This window comes from Gracilinanus agilis, chromosome 2, assembly GCF_016433145.1.
Source record: "Gracilinanus agilis isolate LMUSP501 chromosome 2, AgileGrace, whole genome shotgun sequence".
NCBI lineage: Eukaryota > Metazoa > Chordata > Mammalia > Didelphimorphia > Didelphidae > Gracilinanus > Gracilinanus agilis.
In genome coordinates this window covers 528150635-528170084 of record NC_058131.1, presented here as the reverse complement: position 1 = coordinate 528170084, position 19450 = coordinate 528150635, and the positions used below count along the sequence as shown (strand labels likewise).

At 39.3% G+C, this 19450-nt stretch overlaps 1 protein-coding gene across 1 annotated transcript in view; it reads left to right on the top strand.

Annotated features, from left to right (window-relative positions):
• Positions 1-284: 284 nt before the first annotated feature.
• RTF1 (RTF1 homolog, Paf1/RNA polymerase II complex component) overlaps positions 285-19450 on the top strand; it is a 49159-nt gene continuing 29993 nt past the window's right edge. The window contains exons 1-2 of the mRNA XM_044665118.1: positions 285-479; positions 15199-15309. Coding sequence (XP_044521053.1) covers positions 285-479; positions 15199-15309 — 306 coding nt within the window. The remainder of the gene's footprint in view (positions 480-15198; positions 15310-19450) is intronic.

Genomic DNA, 19450 nt, shown 5'->3' with positions numbered 1-19450 from the left:
TCAGAGGCATCTCTCTAGAATAGAAGACCCGCAGGGCGTCTAGCAGTCCATTCCCCTTAGAGAGGTTCCCCAGGACGAAAGTGCACGCGGGAGCGCAGGCACAGCGGACTCCCCATACCGTCAGTCCCGCCCCTCGCTCTTTGTACCGCCTCTTTCTCTCCCTCCCCACCCCCCGCCGCGTTCCGTCGAGTGAAGGGGGTGGATCTCACGGCGACAGCGGGGCGGGGCGAACGGCGTGCCTCGGAAGGGGAGGGGGCGGGGCCTGGCGGCGGAGAGGAGCGCGCATGCGCGGTCGCCTTTGTGTGGGTCGAGCGGCGGCGGCGGCGGTGGCGGTCGCACTGGCTGGCGGGCAAGAGGGGAGTCCGGGCGGCGGCGTCCGGCGCGGGAGCCGGGGTGCCACCATGGTCAAGAAGCGGAAAGGCCGCGTTGTGATCGACTCGGACACGGAGGACAGCGGCAGTGACGAGAACCTGGATCAGGTAAAGGGGCAGGCCGCGGCGGGGGCGGGAAGGAAAGGGCTGAGCAGGGGGCGGCCGGGCTGGGGCCGGGCCGCGGGGCCTCCACCCCCGAGTACCCGGCCCTTCCTCCCTTCTACCGAGTCCCCCTCTTCCTAGGTTTCTCAGCCCTTCCCCGGGGCTCCCGGGCCGGGAGGAGCCCGGTCCGGGCCTGAAGCCGGAGTCCCCGAGTACTTGGCGCCGCGAAACCGGGTGGTGGGGCGGGGACGGGAACGAAGCGCCCTGGGGCACCGAGGCACCGGGGGTGTGGGGGGGAAGAGTCTGTGCCCAGGGCCGTGGAGGGCTGGGGACAGCGAGCGGGCGGGGGGGACCGGACCCTGCATCCCTCCCCGGAGGGCTCTTTCCACCCAACCCAGAGGAGAGAGTTAGGAAGTATCGCTGTTTCTTCCTCCCCGAGTCTGGGAGGTTACTGTGAGTGAGTGAGTGTGTGTACGTGTGTGTGTGTGTGTGTGTGTGTGTGTGTGTGTGTGTGTGTGTACGATCGAGTTTGGCAGGCCGATGAGTTGAGGCGCAGAGGGCACACTCAGGACTGTTTCTGGGCGGGGGTGGGGGGCTGACCCTCTGCATGTGCCAGACGGAGAGATGAGATGAGGTTGGTTGTGGTTCCCGAGACTTTTGGAGACCAGGGCCATTTGTGGTTGGAAAGGCCTCTGAATGGGATGTCAAAATAAAGTTAACAGTAACGAGAGAAGGAAGCAGGTCAGATGCTGTGTACAGCCCTGGACAGTTTTGTAAGGTGGCATGGAGGGCCTGTGGCAGAGGCCTGATGGGAGGACCTTTTTACCCAGACATCCCAGAATCCTTTCCTACTTGGGGTTTATGCAAAAGACATTTATAAAAAAACAAAACAACTTTTAGCTTAATGACTTTGGAGTTACCTGAGTTGGCTCCCTCCTTTTGTGCTCTAGGTGGGAAGTAGTGGGTTCTAAGCTTCATGTTTGCCAGCAATGATGCCAGAAGTTAAGCTGTAGAGGGAATAGCGTTTTCTGTGTTTTTATTAACAAATATTAGAAAGAAAGGGAAGTTGGCAAGTGAATTTCCCTAGTGTATCTACTCCCACCATGGTCTGTAGAAGCTTGATCATCAAGAGTGTCGTGGACATTCTGTTTTTTTTGAGGCCCAAACCCTCAGGACTTAAAGATACTAGAGCTTAAGGACTAGAGGTGCTATTGAAGAGAGGGAAGCAAGTTTGTTTTGGAATTGAAAATGAAAGGAAGAGAGAAAACCAAAGAAAATTTTATCTGGAAACAAATGGAGGGAAATCTGAAGATATTGAAATAGAAAAGAAGTCTCATTTTATTACAAATATTTGGGTTGTCAGTAAAAGTTTAGAAAATATTGGTATATAGAACCCTAACTGAGAATCAGGAGGATTAAAGTCTAACATTCTCCAGTTGTAAAATAAGACTCTCTGATATTTGTAAAATATCTGAACTCCTTAAGGGAAACTAGCTTAAAAATGAAAAAGGTGGTTCTAAGGCACTCAGATCCCTTAATAAACACTTGCCAGACACCTGTCCTTTTGGTGAATGAACAAGGAACCTGCCGTGGGAAGTAAGGAGGGAGCAGCAGTGATGTTGACCCTTTTTCCTTCTCTTATTCTTACTTTTTTTTTTTTTCAAAGTCCCAAAGAATTATGTAAATGAGTGAAGTATAGGGAGTTCCTGGGTGGCTCAGTGTATTGAAAACCAAGCTGGAGGTCCTAAGTTCAAATGGCTGTGACCCTGGACAAGTCACTTAACCCCCATTACCAAGTTTTTACTGATCTTCTGCCCTGGAACCTATATGCACTATTGATTTGGAAGATTGGGGTTAGAAAGAAACAAAGAATGAAAGAAAAAGGAAGAAAAAAGGAGGTAGGTGGTGGTACTAGTAGAGGTAAGAATTGTTGGAGACACTGAGAAAGATGGGGGGGGGGAATTTCATCTGAGCCACAGATAACTTCAGAGTGGGCATTGATGCTTAAACTCAGGATTTTTTTAAAAAACCTAAACCTTCTTAGACTTGATATTAAGTATCAAATAAGGCAAAAGATTGTTAAGGTTAGGTAATTGGTGTTAAGTGACTTGCCCAGGGGTCAGATAGCTTGGAAATATTTGAATCCAGATCCTCCCAACCCTAGGCCTGTCTCTCTATCCACTGAGCCATCTAGCTGCCCCGAAAGTTATAGGATTTAGAAATAGAAGGAACTGAGAAATCTAACCCTAAATCCCCATTTTATAGATGAGGAAATGGAGGCCCAGAGAAGTAAAATGATTTGTCCATTTATTTGTCTCCTCTACTTCTACCACTGTTAGTTAACCTTTTTAAAAATCAGCAGAGTCAAATCAAAAGTCCTAGTGCATGTACCTACTAATAGAGGTGCTTAATGAGTAAGTCAGTCAATAAGCATTTATTGAGTTCTTAACTTTGCACCTAGCAAAGAACATTCATCAAAAAGACCTTCAGGAAGGAAAGAGTCTGAAGAATCTACTTGGAGGAATTCTATGCAGTTCAATTTAGAACTCTACATTTAGTACTTTACCTTACTTTTGAATCTTAGGCATTCTGGACATTTCATATTTTTTTAATCCTTATCTTCCAAGTTAAAAATTTATTTTATTTTATTTTTTTCCCCAATTACATGTCAAAACAGTTTCCAACATTTTAAAAAGACTTTTTAGTCTCCAACATGCCCCTGCCCCTCCCCCAAGACACCTTACCTTTCATCTTAAAACTGATACTAAGTATCATTTCCTAGGCAGAAGCCCAGTCAGGCCTAGGCAAATGGGCTTTAGTGGCTTGCCTAGGGTCACACAGCTAGGAAGTGTCTAGGCTACATTTGAATCCAAGACTTGGGCCTGGTTCTCTATCTACTGAGCCACCTAACTGCCTTGGGCATTTTGTTGACTAGTGTAATACTCAATATAAATTTGTTTCCTGATGATATTGAACTGTTGAGAGTGGCAGTTGTTTTTGGTCATGGCTCTTGTGGAAAAGGCAATGAGCCATTAAGTATTTAGTGTCAGGATCAGAAATCTGTGCTGTTTGAGGTAGAATTAGTCACTTTGTCCATGGCTCCTTCATATTACTTCCCTTTTCCCTATCTTTCTTAATGCTAGGGCCTTCCCTCTAAGATTATCTCTAGATTTTTCTTGTCTGTACCTTGCTTGTACATAATTGTTTTCCTTTAGATTATGTACTTCTAGAGAGCAGGAACTGCTTTTGCTTTCTTTGAATCCTGTGGTGCTTAGCACAGTGCCTGGCACATAGCAGACATTTAATAAATGCTTGTTGACTTCTGCTAAAGGACACTGAGGTGAGTCCTTCCTAAATTCTATGAGTTAGTGTCTTTTTGTTTACTAACTCCAGTTAGTAGTTGAAGAATTAGTTTTAGAAGGTAAGCAAATTGTATTGGAAGGAAACCCATTCAGCTTCCTTTCTCAGCTTGTGAGTTCCAGAGTTGCAGGGACATCAAAGTATAAACACAGAAGTAACCTGGCAAATGATGTTTAAGCTTCTATGGTTGTCAGTCCTTCTGTGACATCTCTAAGGCCAAAATTGAAGTTAGAGGAGGCTCTTATTTGGGTAGAATCAGATAATAATTCTGGGCTCATTTTTTTTTTTTTTTACATCAGGCACACCCAACTCTTTCTTTCAAAATTTAAGATTTAGGTCCCCCCCCCCCCAATCCCTGATACATAGCTTAAAAAACTGTAAGCCCAGGAATCTTAGAATCTGCCTTAGTAAGCAGTAATCAAGTACACTGCTTGTGTAGCCACATTTAAAATTAGAAAAATCTGTACTCTTAGAGTTGAATTCTTTTGAAGAACTTTCGAACTTGAATAAAAAAGCCTTTGGCTCTTTACCTTTATCTTCTAGCTATACCAAAATAGTGTGCTTCCCTTTCTGATTTGGCATTTTGGTTGCATGTCATGAAATAGATAGCATCAGGGTGGGCTAGAAAAAAGAAACCAAAGTTATTTATTTTAGAGATTAGTGCAACCTGCAACCTTTTTGACTATGAGGCCTAAAATTACACAGTCCTAAATATATATGTGTGTGTGTGTATATATGTATATATATATATATTTTTTCCTTATTTCTCTTGCAATAATTCCATGATCTCTCCCCTCCCCCAGAAGTCTAGTCTAAAGCCCACAGAATGGGATCCTTTGGACTTTTATTTATAAATTTCTTGTTTTCTTTATGGTTTTATCACATTTAACCTGTTTTTCAACACTCCATGCATCTGCTGTGTGCCAAGCACTGTTATGGAGGTTACAAATGCAAAATAGATAGGGCCTTTTCCTCTAGGAGTTTATAACTTGATAGGCTTCATGAATATTTTTAGGAAGTTTTCTTGGATACAACTACAAGAGAGTCTTCTTGCCTACATGGAGTTTATAACTAATTACATTTTCTTTAAGAGACTAGACCAATAAGCATTTTAAAGAAACTAGTTTTAAAAGAATTACATGTAAAAATTATTATTATTATAAACTGGCCCAAAAAAAAAGCCAGAAAATTTAAAAGCTATGTTTCTAATTAAATATCTATTTTACATGGGGGCAGGGCACATTTTGATGTATAATCTGAATTTGTGTATGAAATGTGTCATGTTAGAGTTTTAAATTTTAGTTTTAATATTGCATTAGTGGAGCCTATTTGTTAATTTCATTTGATTTTTTTTTTTCATGAATTGTGCAATGCAAAGGTAGAAAAAGGTTGCTTAGATTTTGACATATAGGTATTTGGGAATATATACACTTGAATCATCTCTAAACATTAGGTGGGTTGTTTTGGTTTTTTTTTTGTTTGTTTTTTAAGTTAAACCTGAATTGTGCTTGGAAAGAATCTATCAATTTTATCAGGGAGGTTCTCATAGGAGGTTCTGTTGTAGGGGGAGGAAGAGGAGGATTAATTCCCAAACTTAAATGGATATCATTTATAAATTCCAGTATGAATTAGCTAATTGTATCCTAAAAGTCCTTCATAATCTGACACTATCTGCACCATCCAACACACTTTCAAATAGGGACAGTTTCTGCTGTCCCGAATAAGGGAGGTGAAAGTTCTTCCGTGTTCTGTCCTGATCAGAGCACATCTGAAGTATTATTTTCATTTTTGTGAACCATATTTTAGGAAAGACATTGATAAGCTGGAATATATTCAACAAGACAACAACCAGGATTGCAAAGGGACTGAAAGAAATTTACTTGAAGGAATTAGCAGAGTTTGTTATAGAGAATAAAATACTTGGGGGGCACATGAGAATTGTCTTTAAGTATTTGAAGTGTTATCTTGTGGAAGAGAGATTTGTTCTGCTTGGTCCCTAATACCACCCCGCCTTCTTTATTACTGTAGTGGATGCAACACCGTCTTTCAAGCCCTCCCTCTCATAACCTTGACTCCTCAGTACCTCTCATCTGCACGGATCTCTTCCCTTCTGACCTATTATCAGAGTCTTGTCAGTTTCACCTTTGCAACATCTATGGAATAGGCCTCTTCTGCAGGGCCTCATCACCTCATGTCTTAATTTTTGAAATAGCCTGCCTGGTGGGTCTGCCTTCCTCAAGTTTCTCCCCATTCCAAGCCATTCTCCATTTAGCCACTAAAGTGATTTTCTGAAAATATAGGTTCAATTATGTCACACTCATCCCTCTTCCCAATAAACTTTAGTGACTCCTTACCGTTTTTTCACATCACATACAAAATGCTCAAGTATTCAAAGCCCTTCATTTTATTTTTCCAGTCTTCTTACACATGACCTTTCCCATAACAAGATATGTTCTTTGCCCTCCCCTATGCCTGGAACTCTTCCCTCCACCACCACCAACTTATTTCCCTGGCTTTCTCTAAGACCCAAGTAAAATCCCATATTTTACTCTCTAAGCCCCTCTTCATTCTAGTGTCTTCCCCTCTGTTAATTATTTCCTATGTATCCCATATATAGCTTGCTTTATGCATACTTGTTTGCTTATTGTCTCTTCCATTTGATTTTGAGTTCTTAAAGGATAAGGACTGTCTTTTGTCTCTTTTTGTATCTCCAATGTTTAGCATAGTGCCTGGCATATGGTAGGCACTTAATAAATGTTTATCGATTTTCTAATTCACAAAAACAAACAGACCAAAAAAAAAAACTGGATATAAAACTGGGTATATGAATACACAAAGAAGAACAAAAAAATGTGCATGAAACTATAGTAAACTTTGGTTATCTGTAGATTACCTGTTTTTAAAAGTACACCTCAAATTTAACAAAGTAATTCCAGAATTTCCCTGTTTGATTCTGTATTCTCTTCCAAACTTTATTTATTGCATTTTTTTTTACATTCATCACTTCCCACTGACTCAACCCCAACTCTCCCTCATCCACCCAAATAGAACCTTCCCTTGGCACAAAAACATATAGTTAGACAAAACAAATCAACATATTGGTTCTGTCCGAAAATGTATGTATCATTCTATCACCTCTGTGCCAAGACGTGGGAGGTATGCTTCATCATCAGTGTCTTCTAGAGTTTAGCATAGTGCCTGAAACATAGTAGGTATTAATAAATACTTTTTGACCTAATTTCTGAGCTCATTGCTACTGAATTCTGAAGTCTTTCAAAGTTGTTAGAATTGTGGTTACCATGTAAATTGTTCTCCTGGTTTCATTTAATTTCTTCTGTTTTCATATATATTCTCTCAAGTATTATTGAGCTGTTCATATTAATTTTTTTAAACCCTTACCTTCAACCTTAGAATCAATACTATGTAATGGTTCCAAGGCAGAAAAGTGGTAAGGGCTAGGCAATGGGGGGGGTGGGGGGGTTAAGTGACTTGCCCAGGGTCACACAGCTAGAAAGTACCTGAGGCCAGAGTTGAATCTAGGACCTTCCATTTCTAGGCCTGGCTCTCAATCCACTGAGCTACCTAAATGCCCCCCATATTCATTAAAAAAAAAAAAAAATCTTTACCTTGCTTTCCATTCCAAGGCAGAAAAGCAATAAGAGCTAGACAGTTGGAATTAAATGACTTGCCCAGGGTCGCACAACTGGGAAATGTCTGAGGCTAAATGTGAATGTAGGACCTCCCCTGCATACCTGATTCTCTCTCCACCTGCCCCCATATTCATTATTTCTTATGGTACATTAATGTTCTAGTACATTCCTATGTCACAGTTGGTCTGGCCACCCACTGCATTTCCATTTTGTTTTCTTCTACTTCTTACTTTACCAACTACTTTAGCTTGTATTCTTCTTCTTTGAATTCCCATTGGTGCTTATGTTCTGAATCATAGAATTCAACCCTTAATTAATCTGTCTTATATTGTTATGTAATTATTTAATGTGTATTCTTTGATTTATCAATAGTATTCTAAATATTTGAAAGTTTCTGATTCATTGAGTGTTAGGTGATATCTAAATATTTTTGTTTCTGTAGAAATAGTCTTTGTCAATGTATTTTAAAATACAATTTTTCCTTTTTTATTTCTACATTATTCATTTTTGTAAGTGAATACCAAAACCCTGAATCATATACACAAACAAGTGATAAATCATATGCTTCCTTCCATCTGCATGTCTACTCTAACAGTTCTTTCTCTGGAGGTAGATAGCATTCTTTTTCATAAGTTCCCCAAAATTGTTCTGGATCATTGTATTGCTGAGAGTAGCTAAGTCTTTCACAGTTGATCATTCCACAATATTGCTGTTATTGTGTACAGTGTTTTCCTGGTTCTGCTTATTTCACTCTGCATCAGTTCATGGAGGTCTTTCCAGTTCTTTCTGAAATCATCCTGTTTATCATTCCTTATAGCACAATAGTATTCCCTCACCATCATATACCACAATTTGTTCAGCCTTTCCCCAATTGAGGGACATTCCTTTAATTTCCAATTCTTTGCCACCACAAAAAGAGTAGCTATAAATATTTTTGTACAAACAAGGTCCTTTCTCATTTTTTACATCTCTTTGGGATATAGATCTAGAGGTGATATTACTGGATTAAAGGGTATACATTCTTATATAACCCTTTGAGCATAATTCCAAATTGCCCTCCAGAATAGTTGGATTAATTCACAACTCCACCAGCAATGCATTAGTGCCCCATTTTTGACATTTCCCTGACAACATTTATTTTCCTTTACTATCATATTGGCAAATCTGCTAGGCAAGTATTTCTTAAAGGAAAAGGAGAGAAAAAAGTACATTCATTACAAATCTTTTGCAAAGGTACAGAAATGGGGGATGGAATGCAGAAATTCTCAGAGAGCAGTAAATAAACTAGTTTGGCTAGTGACAAGAGAGTATATAGAGAGATGGTGTGAAATATCATGTTAGCATAAGACGGTTTTCTTCAAGGATTTCATTGATAGTAGTCTTGTCTTGCCATCTAATGATAAATAGGATTTCTTAGTGATACTGAAGAAGTGGTTCAAGAAGTTGAATGTTACTCCTTAACCACATCTTAGTCCTTGGGCCACATAGCCAGAGATTCATATATTTTATTTATTTATTCATTTTTTCTGAAACTTGATGCTGTGTTGTCTCCTTACACACTACCAGTCTTTTAAAGGCATGTATAGAGCAATGGAGATAATAGATAACCTGGTTGCTGTTGGGTAAACTGAAATGAGGGAAGTTCAGTCTTTGGACAGATGAACCCTTGAAGCACATAAATGATTTTGTTCCTGGTATGGGAACTTCATCTACCCTTGAGATCATGACCCATCTGTGGCTTAGTAAATAAATCCTAGGAGTTGCCTGGAGCCCATAGAAGTTATGACTTGCCTAGGGTCACACCCCTTAGTAACTAATTGGGTTTTAAATATTTAAGTGGAATGGAGCAGCTAGGTGGCACAGTGGATAGAATGCTAGGCCTGGGGATCAGGAGGATCTGACCTCAGACATTTTGTAGCAGTGTGACCCTGGGCAAGTCACTCAAGTCTCTACTGCCTAGCCCTTCTATCTTAGTTGTTACTAGGCAGAAAGTAAAAGTTAAAAAAAAAATTTTTTTTTTTAAGTAGAATCTCTTTTGTAGCATCAAAGTGGGATGCATTTCTGTATTGCTGGCTAACAAGTGACAGTATTTTAGAGTATGTTATGTTTCAGTGGAAATGATTTGATTGAGTATATCCAAATTATTCAAGATCCAACAAGTGTTTCTTAAAGGATTTATTATATGCAAAGCTCTGTGCTTGGAAGTGGGAAACATTTTTAAAAGTTTAAGTAAGGGAGGGCAGCTGGATAGCTCAGTGGAGTGAGAGTCAGGCCTAGAGACAGGAGGTCCTAGGTTCAAACCCGGCCTCAGCCACTTCCCAGCTGTGTGACCCTGGGCAAGTCACTTGACCCCCATTGCCCACCCTTACCAATCTTCCACCTATGAAACAATACACCGAAGTACAAGGGTTTAAAAAAAAAAAAAGTTTAAGTAAGATGTACTATCTATCTAAATACTATCTAAATAATAAACTCTATCATGACATAATTTTACTATATTTGCATACCTTTTGGAAAGGATTTACTGGTTGCCTTTTTCTACTTGTTTCCAAGGTTACTTTAGTTATTTAATTTAGTTGCTCATTCATCAGTGATATCAAAAATTACAATAATGGCTGAGGAGTACTGGTTCTGGAGTCAGGAAGATTTGAGTTCAAATTCAGTCTCTGGTATTTTGTGATCCTGGGCAAGGTATTTAATAATCACTGTCTAAAGAAGAATAGCACTTTCCTCCCAGGATTGTCTTGGCTAGCGAATGAGTTTTGTAAAATGTTTTGCACACTTTAAAGTGCTATGTAAATGCTGAAGCCTTCATGAAAGATTATATCCTTTTGTAGACCATCCCTAAGCTTTCTGAGCTATAAGCATCTCCAGACATTGCTCTGATTTATTAGGTTAGGTGTAAAAGGATGACTTATGGTATGAGACAGTAGAATGTTCTCTTCGTCATCATCATGTTTCTTTCCATGGAATTGGTATGCCAGCTCTGTGATGTGGAGGAGGGTAACGTTTCAAGGCTCATAGAAAAGGAAAGAGAGAGCAGGTGCTACGGAGCCTGAGAAGGTCATGTTATCACTTTCCTGGCCAAGAGGAAATAATCTCAAAGTTAGGGATGCCATCAAGGAAGGGAAGGAATATATTGTCACAATTTATTATTTTTTATTTTGCATCACAGGATTTGACAAACAACCTGTTTAGATTGCACTAGAAGGACACAGTAGGTAGTTGGGGGGGGGGAGCGGGGGGAGGAGGCAAGAGAGAAAGCAATTCAGCCAAACTTACCAGCANTTTTGCACACTTTAAAGTGCTATGTAAATGCTGAAGCCTTCATGAAAGATTATATCCTTTTGTAGACCATCCCTAAGCTTTCTGAGCTATAAGCATCTCCAGACATTGCTCTGATTTATTAGGTTAGGTGTAAAAGGATGACTTATGGTATGAGACAGTAGAATGTTCTCTTCGTCATCATCATGTTTCTTTCCATGGAATTGGTATGCCAGCTCTGTGATGTGGAGGAGGGTAACGTTTCAAGGCTCATAGAAAAGGAAAGAGAGAGCAGGTGCTACGGAGCCTGAGAAGGTCATGTTATCACTTTCCTGGCCAAGAGGAAATAATCTCAAAGTTAGGGATGCCATCAAGGAAGGGAAGGAATATATTGTCACAATTTATTATTTTTTATTTTGCATCACAGGATTTGACAAACAACCTGTTTAGATTGCACTAGAAGGACACAGTGGGTGGGGGGGGGGGGGGGGGGGGGGGAGGAGGCAAGAGAGAAAGCAATTCAGCCAAACTTACCAGCATGTTGACGTGAGTCAGTCATCAGTAGTGTTCCATAGCCATTGTCTTCTACCTCTACATCAAAAGGAGGGAGGTACATTTTCTTACCTCTTTGGGGCCAGATTTGTTCATAATTACACAGCCTTCAAGTTTGAATTATCTGTATTTACCATTTTCATTGTTGTTGGCATTGTGTGTATCATCACCATCAACAACCCTTACCTTTTGTCTTAGAATCAGTAAGTATCAGTGGTAAGGGCTAGGCAATTGGGAGTAAGTGATTCTCCTTATCTTACTTTATATCAATTTACATATCTTCAGATGCCTTTTTCAGTTCTTCAATTGTTTTTTACAACTCAATAATATTCCATTACAGTTATGTACCACAATGAATTTTATCATTACCCAGTTGAAAAGCACCTACTTTGTTCATAGTTCTTTGCACAAAAAAGAAATACTATGGGACTCTTCCCTCTGAGATCTCTGGGTCAAAGACTGTTTTCATTTTTTTTTTTTTTCCTAAATCACTTCCAGGATGCAACTAATACTTGAAAAGAATCCCCATTACAGCCCATTCAATAAATGTTCATCCAGCCTTGCTTGGGGAGCTCTAGTGGGAAGAAATCTACAACCACTGAAAGCAACTCAGTCCTTTTTTGGATAACTCTTAATTACTTGGAAGTTTTTCTTAATATATCAGACCTAAATTTGCCTTTTGATAACTTCTGTCCATTGCTCTTCTTTCTGATTTTTGTGGCCAAACAGAAGTATAATTAATCCCTCTTGCAGTATTCAAGTATTTTAAGACAGATATCATGTATCACCTTCCATAACACTAAGCCATCTCAGTTCCCCTTCCCTTCTCAAGGTTAAACTTTCAGTTGATACTCTAGTGGCATGAACCCCTTAGGGCCCAATGGCTTTGATGGTGTGATGCCCAGAACTGTATACAAAATTACTTTTGTGGTCTGAACAGAGTACAATAGAGCTATCACCTCCTTATTCCAGGAAAATGTACATCTCTTAAAGGGGTTAGCCTCTTTGGCTGTTATACCATTGTTGACACATTTATTTGACACATAACATATGTTGACACCATATGTTAATAGCCACCAGATATTTCTTAGATAAACTACTGTTTAATTTCTCCTCATCTTGTACTTTTGAAGTAAATTTCTTGAACCAAGGGTAAGATTTATATATAGAGAGATTGGAACTAGATCTGTGATTTCATTAGTATAGGGCAGTGATGGTGAACCCTTTAGAAACCGAGTACCCAAACTACAACCTTCATTACCACAGCATGTAAGCCACCCCTTTACCCCAGACAGGAAGGGAGGGGCAGGTAATGGGAGAAATGTCCTCTGGCTCGTGGTGGAGAAGGGGAGGGGAGCAGCCCTCTTCAGTACATGTGCCATAGGTTCACCAACATGGGTATAGGAAAACTCTCACATGAGGAAACTCCCTCTACCAGTAAAAGTTCATACATTCTCAGGACTTTGGGAACAGTGTGAAGTTAAGGAACTTACTTGCCCAAGTCCTATATATCTATATCTATATCTATATCTATATCTATATCTATATCTATCTCTATATCTATCTCTATATCTATACATATACATATACACATACATATATGTATATATCCCTATTAAATTTCATCTTATTGGAATTAATCTACATTTCTAGCCTGATTTCTAGCCCTTTTGGATGCTGACTCTATTACTTATTATGATAGCTGTCGAGGGCAGCTGGGTAGCTCAGTGGATTGAGAGCCAGATCTAGAGACAGGAGGTCCTAGATTCAAATCTGGCCTCAGACACTTCCCAGCTTTGTGACCCTGGGCAAGTCACTTGACCCCAGTTGCCCAGCTCTTACCACTCTTCTGCCTTGGAGCCAATACCCAGTATTGACTCCAAGATGGAAGGTAAGGGTTTAAAAAAAATGATAGCTGTCCTTTTCCCCAACTCTGGGCCCTCCAGCTTTATGTCATCAATCCCTTTATTCAAACCATTGATAAAAGGTATTAAATAGGAGCATGAAACATAGATCCCTGGGGATCACCACTGAAAGGCAATCTTGCAAGTTGACATTGACTCATTCTTGAATAATATTTGAGTTCCATCATTCAACCATTTTAAAATTCATGTAATTGTATTAATATCTAGCCTATATCTCTTATCTTTTACACAGTAATAGTATGAGATATTTTATCAAGCACTCTTAATCTAGGTAAACTTTATAGCTTTCTTTTGATCTGCCACTTTAGTAATAACCCTTTCCAAAAAAACAATAACAAATTGGGTTAGCCTGTTTTTAAAATTTTTATTACTAAACCCTTGAGAATTCTAAATTAGATAACTAAGTTATCTAAGGCAATTCCAAAGCAGAAGAGCAGTAAGAGCTAGTCAATTGAGGTTAAGTGATTTGCCCAGGGTCACACAACTAGCACATGTTTGAGGCCTGATTTGAACCCAGGTCCACTTGACTCCAATCTGTGCTGCTTACCTGCCTCTTAACCTGTTTTTGATGAAGCCTTTTCTATATGTTCACTAACCATCTCATATATTAGACTTTTTCCAGGAATTAAAGTCAAGTTTGCTGGTTTATCATTTGCAGTTTTCATTCTATTCTATTTTGTGTAAATTCATCAAGAGCAACTAAATGCTGTTTTACTAGCTTCTTACTTATCTTGGGGATCAACTCCCTTTTGATCATTTTGTTCTGTTCTTTATAGTCAAACATCATTCTCCTTGGCAAAGAAAGCAGAAGCAAAGAAAGAATTGAGTAGTTTTGTATCTTCTATGATTCTTTTCCCCCAACATAAATAAACCTCTCTCAGATTCCTTTTCCTCATCTTCCTTTGCTGTCCTCAGTTCATACTGAATTGGAACATTCTGATTCTTTTCTTACAGGATCATGCCATGCTTTTTATGTTTCTTCTTCAGTTACCTGCCTTTTTATCTTCAGAAATGACTTCTCAGATCACGAACACTAGTACTTTGGTAGATTCATCAGTTTACTAATCATCTTCTATATGTAACACTGGAAAAAAGAGAATCTTGAAGTCCTGAGTCCTACACCTCTGGCCTAATTACTATAAAAGTGAAGTAGCCCCAAACTTTATTAGATTTTTCAGTAAAGATAGCCCATTTAGAATAGAACTGACAAGTTATGAACCCCAGGCATATGATTACTGCATGCTATGAGACTTTTCTAGTACAAGACAAGAAGAATTCATTGGAAACCAAAGCTTATCTTTGTGGTTGTGGTTTGCTAGTGTTTTAGGTTGTAGTAAGACTAACCATCATGGAGGTCTTGGTAACTGTGATCCTTAGATCAATGAGAGCACTTTTATTGTAAAGTTTGCTACAAGAAGGTGTTATTATTATTATTATTAACTATGTGGTTCTTGGAAGAGATAATGGCATTTTAAAAATAACTTCCAGTTTGGTTTCCCACTGCTTTTTCTTTTTTAGACATCTATACATATATGAATAATTTAAAGAGAAACTTGATTGAGCTCATTTCTTTTCTGACCAATTACTTGAAAACCCAAGGGTTCTTTTTTTTTTTTTAACCCTTACCTTCTCTCTTAGACTCAATACTGTATATTGGTTCCAAGGCTGGAGTAGTAAGAACTAGACAATGGGGGTTAAGTGACTTGCCCAGGGTCACACAGATAGGAAATGTCTGAGGCCAGATTTGAACCCAGGACCTCCCTTCTCTAGGCCTGGCTCTCAATCCACTGAGCCAACCTAGCTGCCCCCTAAAAACCCAGGTGTTCTGGTAAATGTAGTCAGACAGTAGCTTGTAAATAGTATTATTGGATTAGAAGTACTTAAATATAGGAACAATTCGGATAACATATTTTGCCATCCATAGTTCTTTTTTTTTCATTGAGCAAAACTCATTATTCTTTTTATTCCCTATAGGAACTCTTATCCCTAGCCAAAAGGAAACGTAGTGACTCTGAAGAGAAAGAGCAACCTGTTAGTCAGCCTGCAGCTTCTTCAGACTCTGAAACATCGGACAGTGATGATGAGGTAGGTTACAATGGTTATGATGCCAATGTAGTCAATTAATTTTAATAGAATCCTTAGTTTGAAGTTTTCTTTTTTTTTTTTCTGGTTGTATAGTATACCCCTAAATTGATCTTAGAATGAGAGTACTTTGGCAGAAGAGTTGCATGACTTGATTATGATTACATAGGAGAGATTTGAACCTGGGTCCTCTGACTCCAAATTCAGTGATCTTTCCAATGCAGAGAACTATCATGTCTTTGCTCCCCTCCATATTCTTTCCTCCAGGTTAAACATCTCCAATTTCTTCAGCTAGACTCAAAGAATTATCTCAGGGTCCTTGACCATCCTGGAATTGTTCTTTTGGACCTTTGTTTAGCCTTCCTAAAATGTGGCATCTAGTACTTATCCCACTACTAGAAATCTTCTTTAGAAGAGTGGACCCATGACTCTTGATAATTTTGTTTAGGATTATTTAGACATCTAGTATATCACTAAGGATTAAATAATAACTTTTTCTTAAAAAGCCTTACTTTCCATCTTAGAATTGATTCCAAGTATCAGTTCCAAGGCAGAAGAGCAGTAAGGGCTAGGCAGCTGGGGTTAAGTGACTTGCTCAGGGTCACACAACTAGGAAGTGTTCCAAATCCAGATTTGAACTCAAGTCCTTCCAACTCTAGACCTGGCTCTCTATCTATTGAACCACTTAGCTGTCCCTTATATGATAACATTTCTTAAAAATTATCTTTTTATTGAACCCAAATCACTTTGGAGGAAGGAAGAAATAGAGGTGTTTAATGACATTCCTTTTTTCCCCCAATAAAATCTAAAGCAATTCTTTTTACTAATTCATCCCTGGAAGTTCTCTTTCATCTCTAGGACCCACAGATTGGGACACTAGACTTTTTTACTTAGGAAATTCTGTTAAAACAAGGTATTCAGGTGGCAGCTGGGTGACTCAGTGAATTGAGAGCCAGGCCTAGAGAAGGGAGGTCCTGGGTTCAAATATGGCCTCAGACATTTCCTATCTGTGTGACCCTGGGCAAGTCACTTAACCCCCATTGCCTAGCCCTTACCACTCTTCTGCCTTGGAGCCAAAACATAGTATTGGTTCTAAAGCAGAACGTAAGGGTTTTTAATAATAAAAAAAAAAAATTAAAAAATAAAACAAGGTATTCAGAAGACCTTAGAGTTTGTTATAATGGGATTCTGTCATCAATCTTGTACATATGCAAATAAAGACTGCATTTTAGGAGTTGCTGGGTGGCTCAGTAGATAGAAAGCCAGACCTGGAGTTGAGAGGTCCTAGGGTCAGATCTGGCTTCAGACACTTCCTAGCTGTGTGACCCAGAGCAAGTCATTCAACCCCTATTGGCTAACCCTTATTGCTCTTCTGCCTTGGAACTAATACACAGTATTAATTCTAAGATGGAAGGTAAGGGTCTAAGAAGAAAAATAAAACAAAACACTACATTTTGATTGGGCACAGTGTTCCAGTAATTTTGAATCATTTAACAAACAAAACTGCAATGGATGTTTTCTGAACTTAAATAAAAAAATATTATACCTCTTAAATTAACAAAATAATCCCATCTGTTTTGGAAGATAAGTTTGAGAAATCAGATACCATTACATTATACCTTTTGTGAGATGTGTTAAAGTGTTTTGTGTTTTTTTAAAGTTATTTTAAAAAATACAAGCTTAACAAGCTATTTTATCAGAGAGGAAGTGTAAAATCCCAATGCAGTGTTTCTATGGGAACAGTGAAGGGATCAAGGTAGAGGTTCCATGAGGAACTCCTAACTGCTTTCAGATCCCCACCCCAATATATCTATTTGTGATGCCTATATGTTCTGTTTTTGTGTGGAGTTTCTTTATTGTCCTAAAGTTCTTCAGTAAGGTGTGGAGTTTTGTCATTCCTGTAAGCTACTGGTGAGGCAGACAGGATAAGCAGCCTGCTTTGACCTCCACAAAAGTAGAACTCATGGGCTATGACACTTCCTTACTTATCAAGATAATCATTCAGCTTCATCAGGCCCCTAACATTGCTGAGTTTTATTGTAAAGGAATTACCTGAAAACTTGGCCTGACACACCTTGCCCTTTGTGGAATAAGTCTTGATCAATCCATTAGTATCATTACTGGGTCTCACTGTTTCTGTTGGCTTCTAGACTCCCATGTCACCTTTCTCTCCTTCTACACCAGCCTACGATTCTTACCTGTATCTGCCTTAACTCTGTACCTACTTTATGCTGACACATACAAGTAACTATGTACAAACAAACTAGATATCTAGAGTATAAAAGGAAGGGAATCTCAGAGGGAATGTACAAAAATTAAGGGTGATGGGGAAAGATTTTTTATAGAAACTGAGATTTTAGCTGAGACTTGAAGGAAGCCAGCAGAGATGAGGAGGGAGAGCTTTCCAGGCACTGGGGAGACATCTAATGAAGATGAACTTTGTGACTTGGAGGAGCAGCACAGAGACTCATATCACTAGATCACAGAACATGAGGAGGCGATGGGTAAGACTCACTTAAAAATCCAAACAGAAAATTTTATATTTAATAGTGAAAGCAATAATAGAAAGCCACTAGAATTTGTGTGTATGTGTGTGTCCTGTGTCAGATCCCTATCATGTGTTATTTTTGAAAAGTTACTGACTCTTGGTAATCTGCCATTACCTCTGATCTAGTTGCTATTGGTTTAGCAAAGAGTACTTCCAAAACTGAGGCTGTATCCCAGCCTCTTAATATAATAAGAAAGATAACTCAAGAATTAGGTGCTTAATGATCTTGTTATCACAAATTCTCCACATCCTTGGAGACTCCCTGGGAGGAAAGAGTTGCTTTCTGAGAAAGCCTCAAAAGATTTAAAGTTATCTGAATCAAGATCTTGCTTGTTTCCTTTTCCTTTTCCTTTTCTTTTTTCCTTTTTTTAAACATTTAATAATTTTTATTTTTTAGAAAAGTTAACATGGTTACATGATTCATGCTCTTACTTTCCCTTCACCACCCCCCACTTTCTCCCCCCACCCCCCCCCCACACATAGCTGATGCACATTTCCACTGATTTTAACATTTGTCATTGATCAAGACCCATTTCCAAATTGTTGGTAGTTGCATTGGTGTGGTAGTTTCGAGTCTACATCCCCAATCATGTCCACCTCAACCCATGTGTTCAAGCACTCCTGTAGTTCTTCTCTGAATGTGGGTAACGATCTTTTCCATAAATCCCTCAGAATTGTCCTGGGTCATTGCATTGCTGCTAGTACAGAAGTCCATTACATTCTATTTTACCACAGTGTATTGGTCTCTGTGTACAATGTTCTTCTGGCTCTGCTCCTTTCACTCTGCATCAATTCCTGGAGGTCTTTTCAGTTCCCATGGAATTCCTCCAGTTTATTATTCCTTTGAGTGCAATTGTATTCCATCACCAGCATGTACCACAATTTGTTCAGCCATTCCCCAATTGAAGGGCATACCCTCATCCTTTTCCTTTTTCATCCGTCAGGAGCCTGCCTTCCATTGCATGTGGTTGTGGTTGAATCACTTAAACTCTGGGTTTTGGTTTCCTCATCTATAAAATGAAGACTTTGGACTAGATGAGAAGTTATTAAGGTTCCTTGCTAGGCAAGCAGTCTATGTACAGCAGAAACCTGATTTCCACATATTAAAGCAAAAAGTTACAGACTGAGTTCTGCCTTATACCTTATACCTCTCATTTGTAAGTTTTAACTTAACTTGAGCCAGCTCCTTAGTAAGCTAGAAAAGAAATTATTAGTTAATGGCTAGAAAAGGCAAAGAAAGGGACAGCTAGGTAGCACAGTGCCAGATATGGAGTTGGAAGACCTGTTGTTCAAATCTTGCTTCATGCTTCCTAGCTGTATAACCCTGAGCAAGTCATTTAGTCCAAAATGCTTAGCCCTTGGCATGCTTCTGTCTTAGAATTGGTACTAAGACATACGGTAAGAGGTGTTTTTGTTTGTTTGTTTTTAAGAAAGGAAAAAGTAGAGGGGAAAGCAAAACTTTTTTGAAATTCTTCTCTTCAGAGAATAGGTAGATGCAATGGACTCATTATATCATATCAGATTTATGTAGGGAGTAGGAAGATATTTCAGAAGCATTAAGGTTTTAGCATATATACAGAGAAAAAGATAAATATA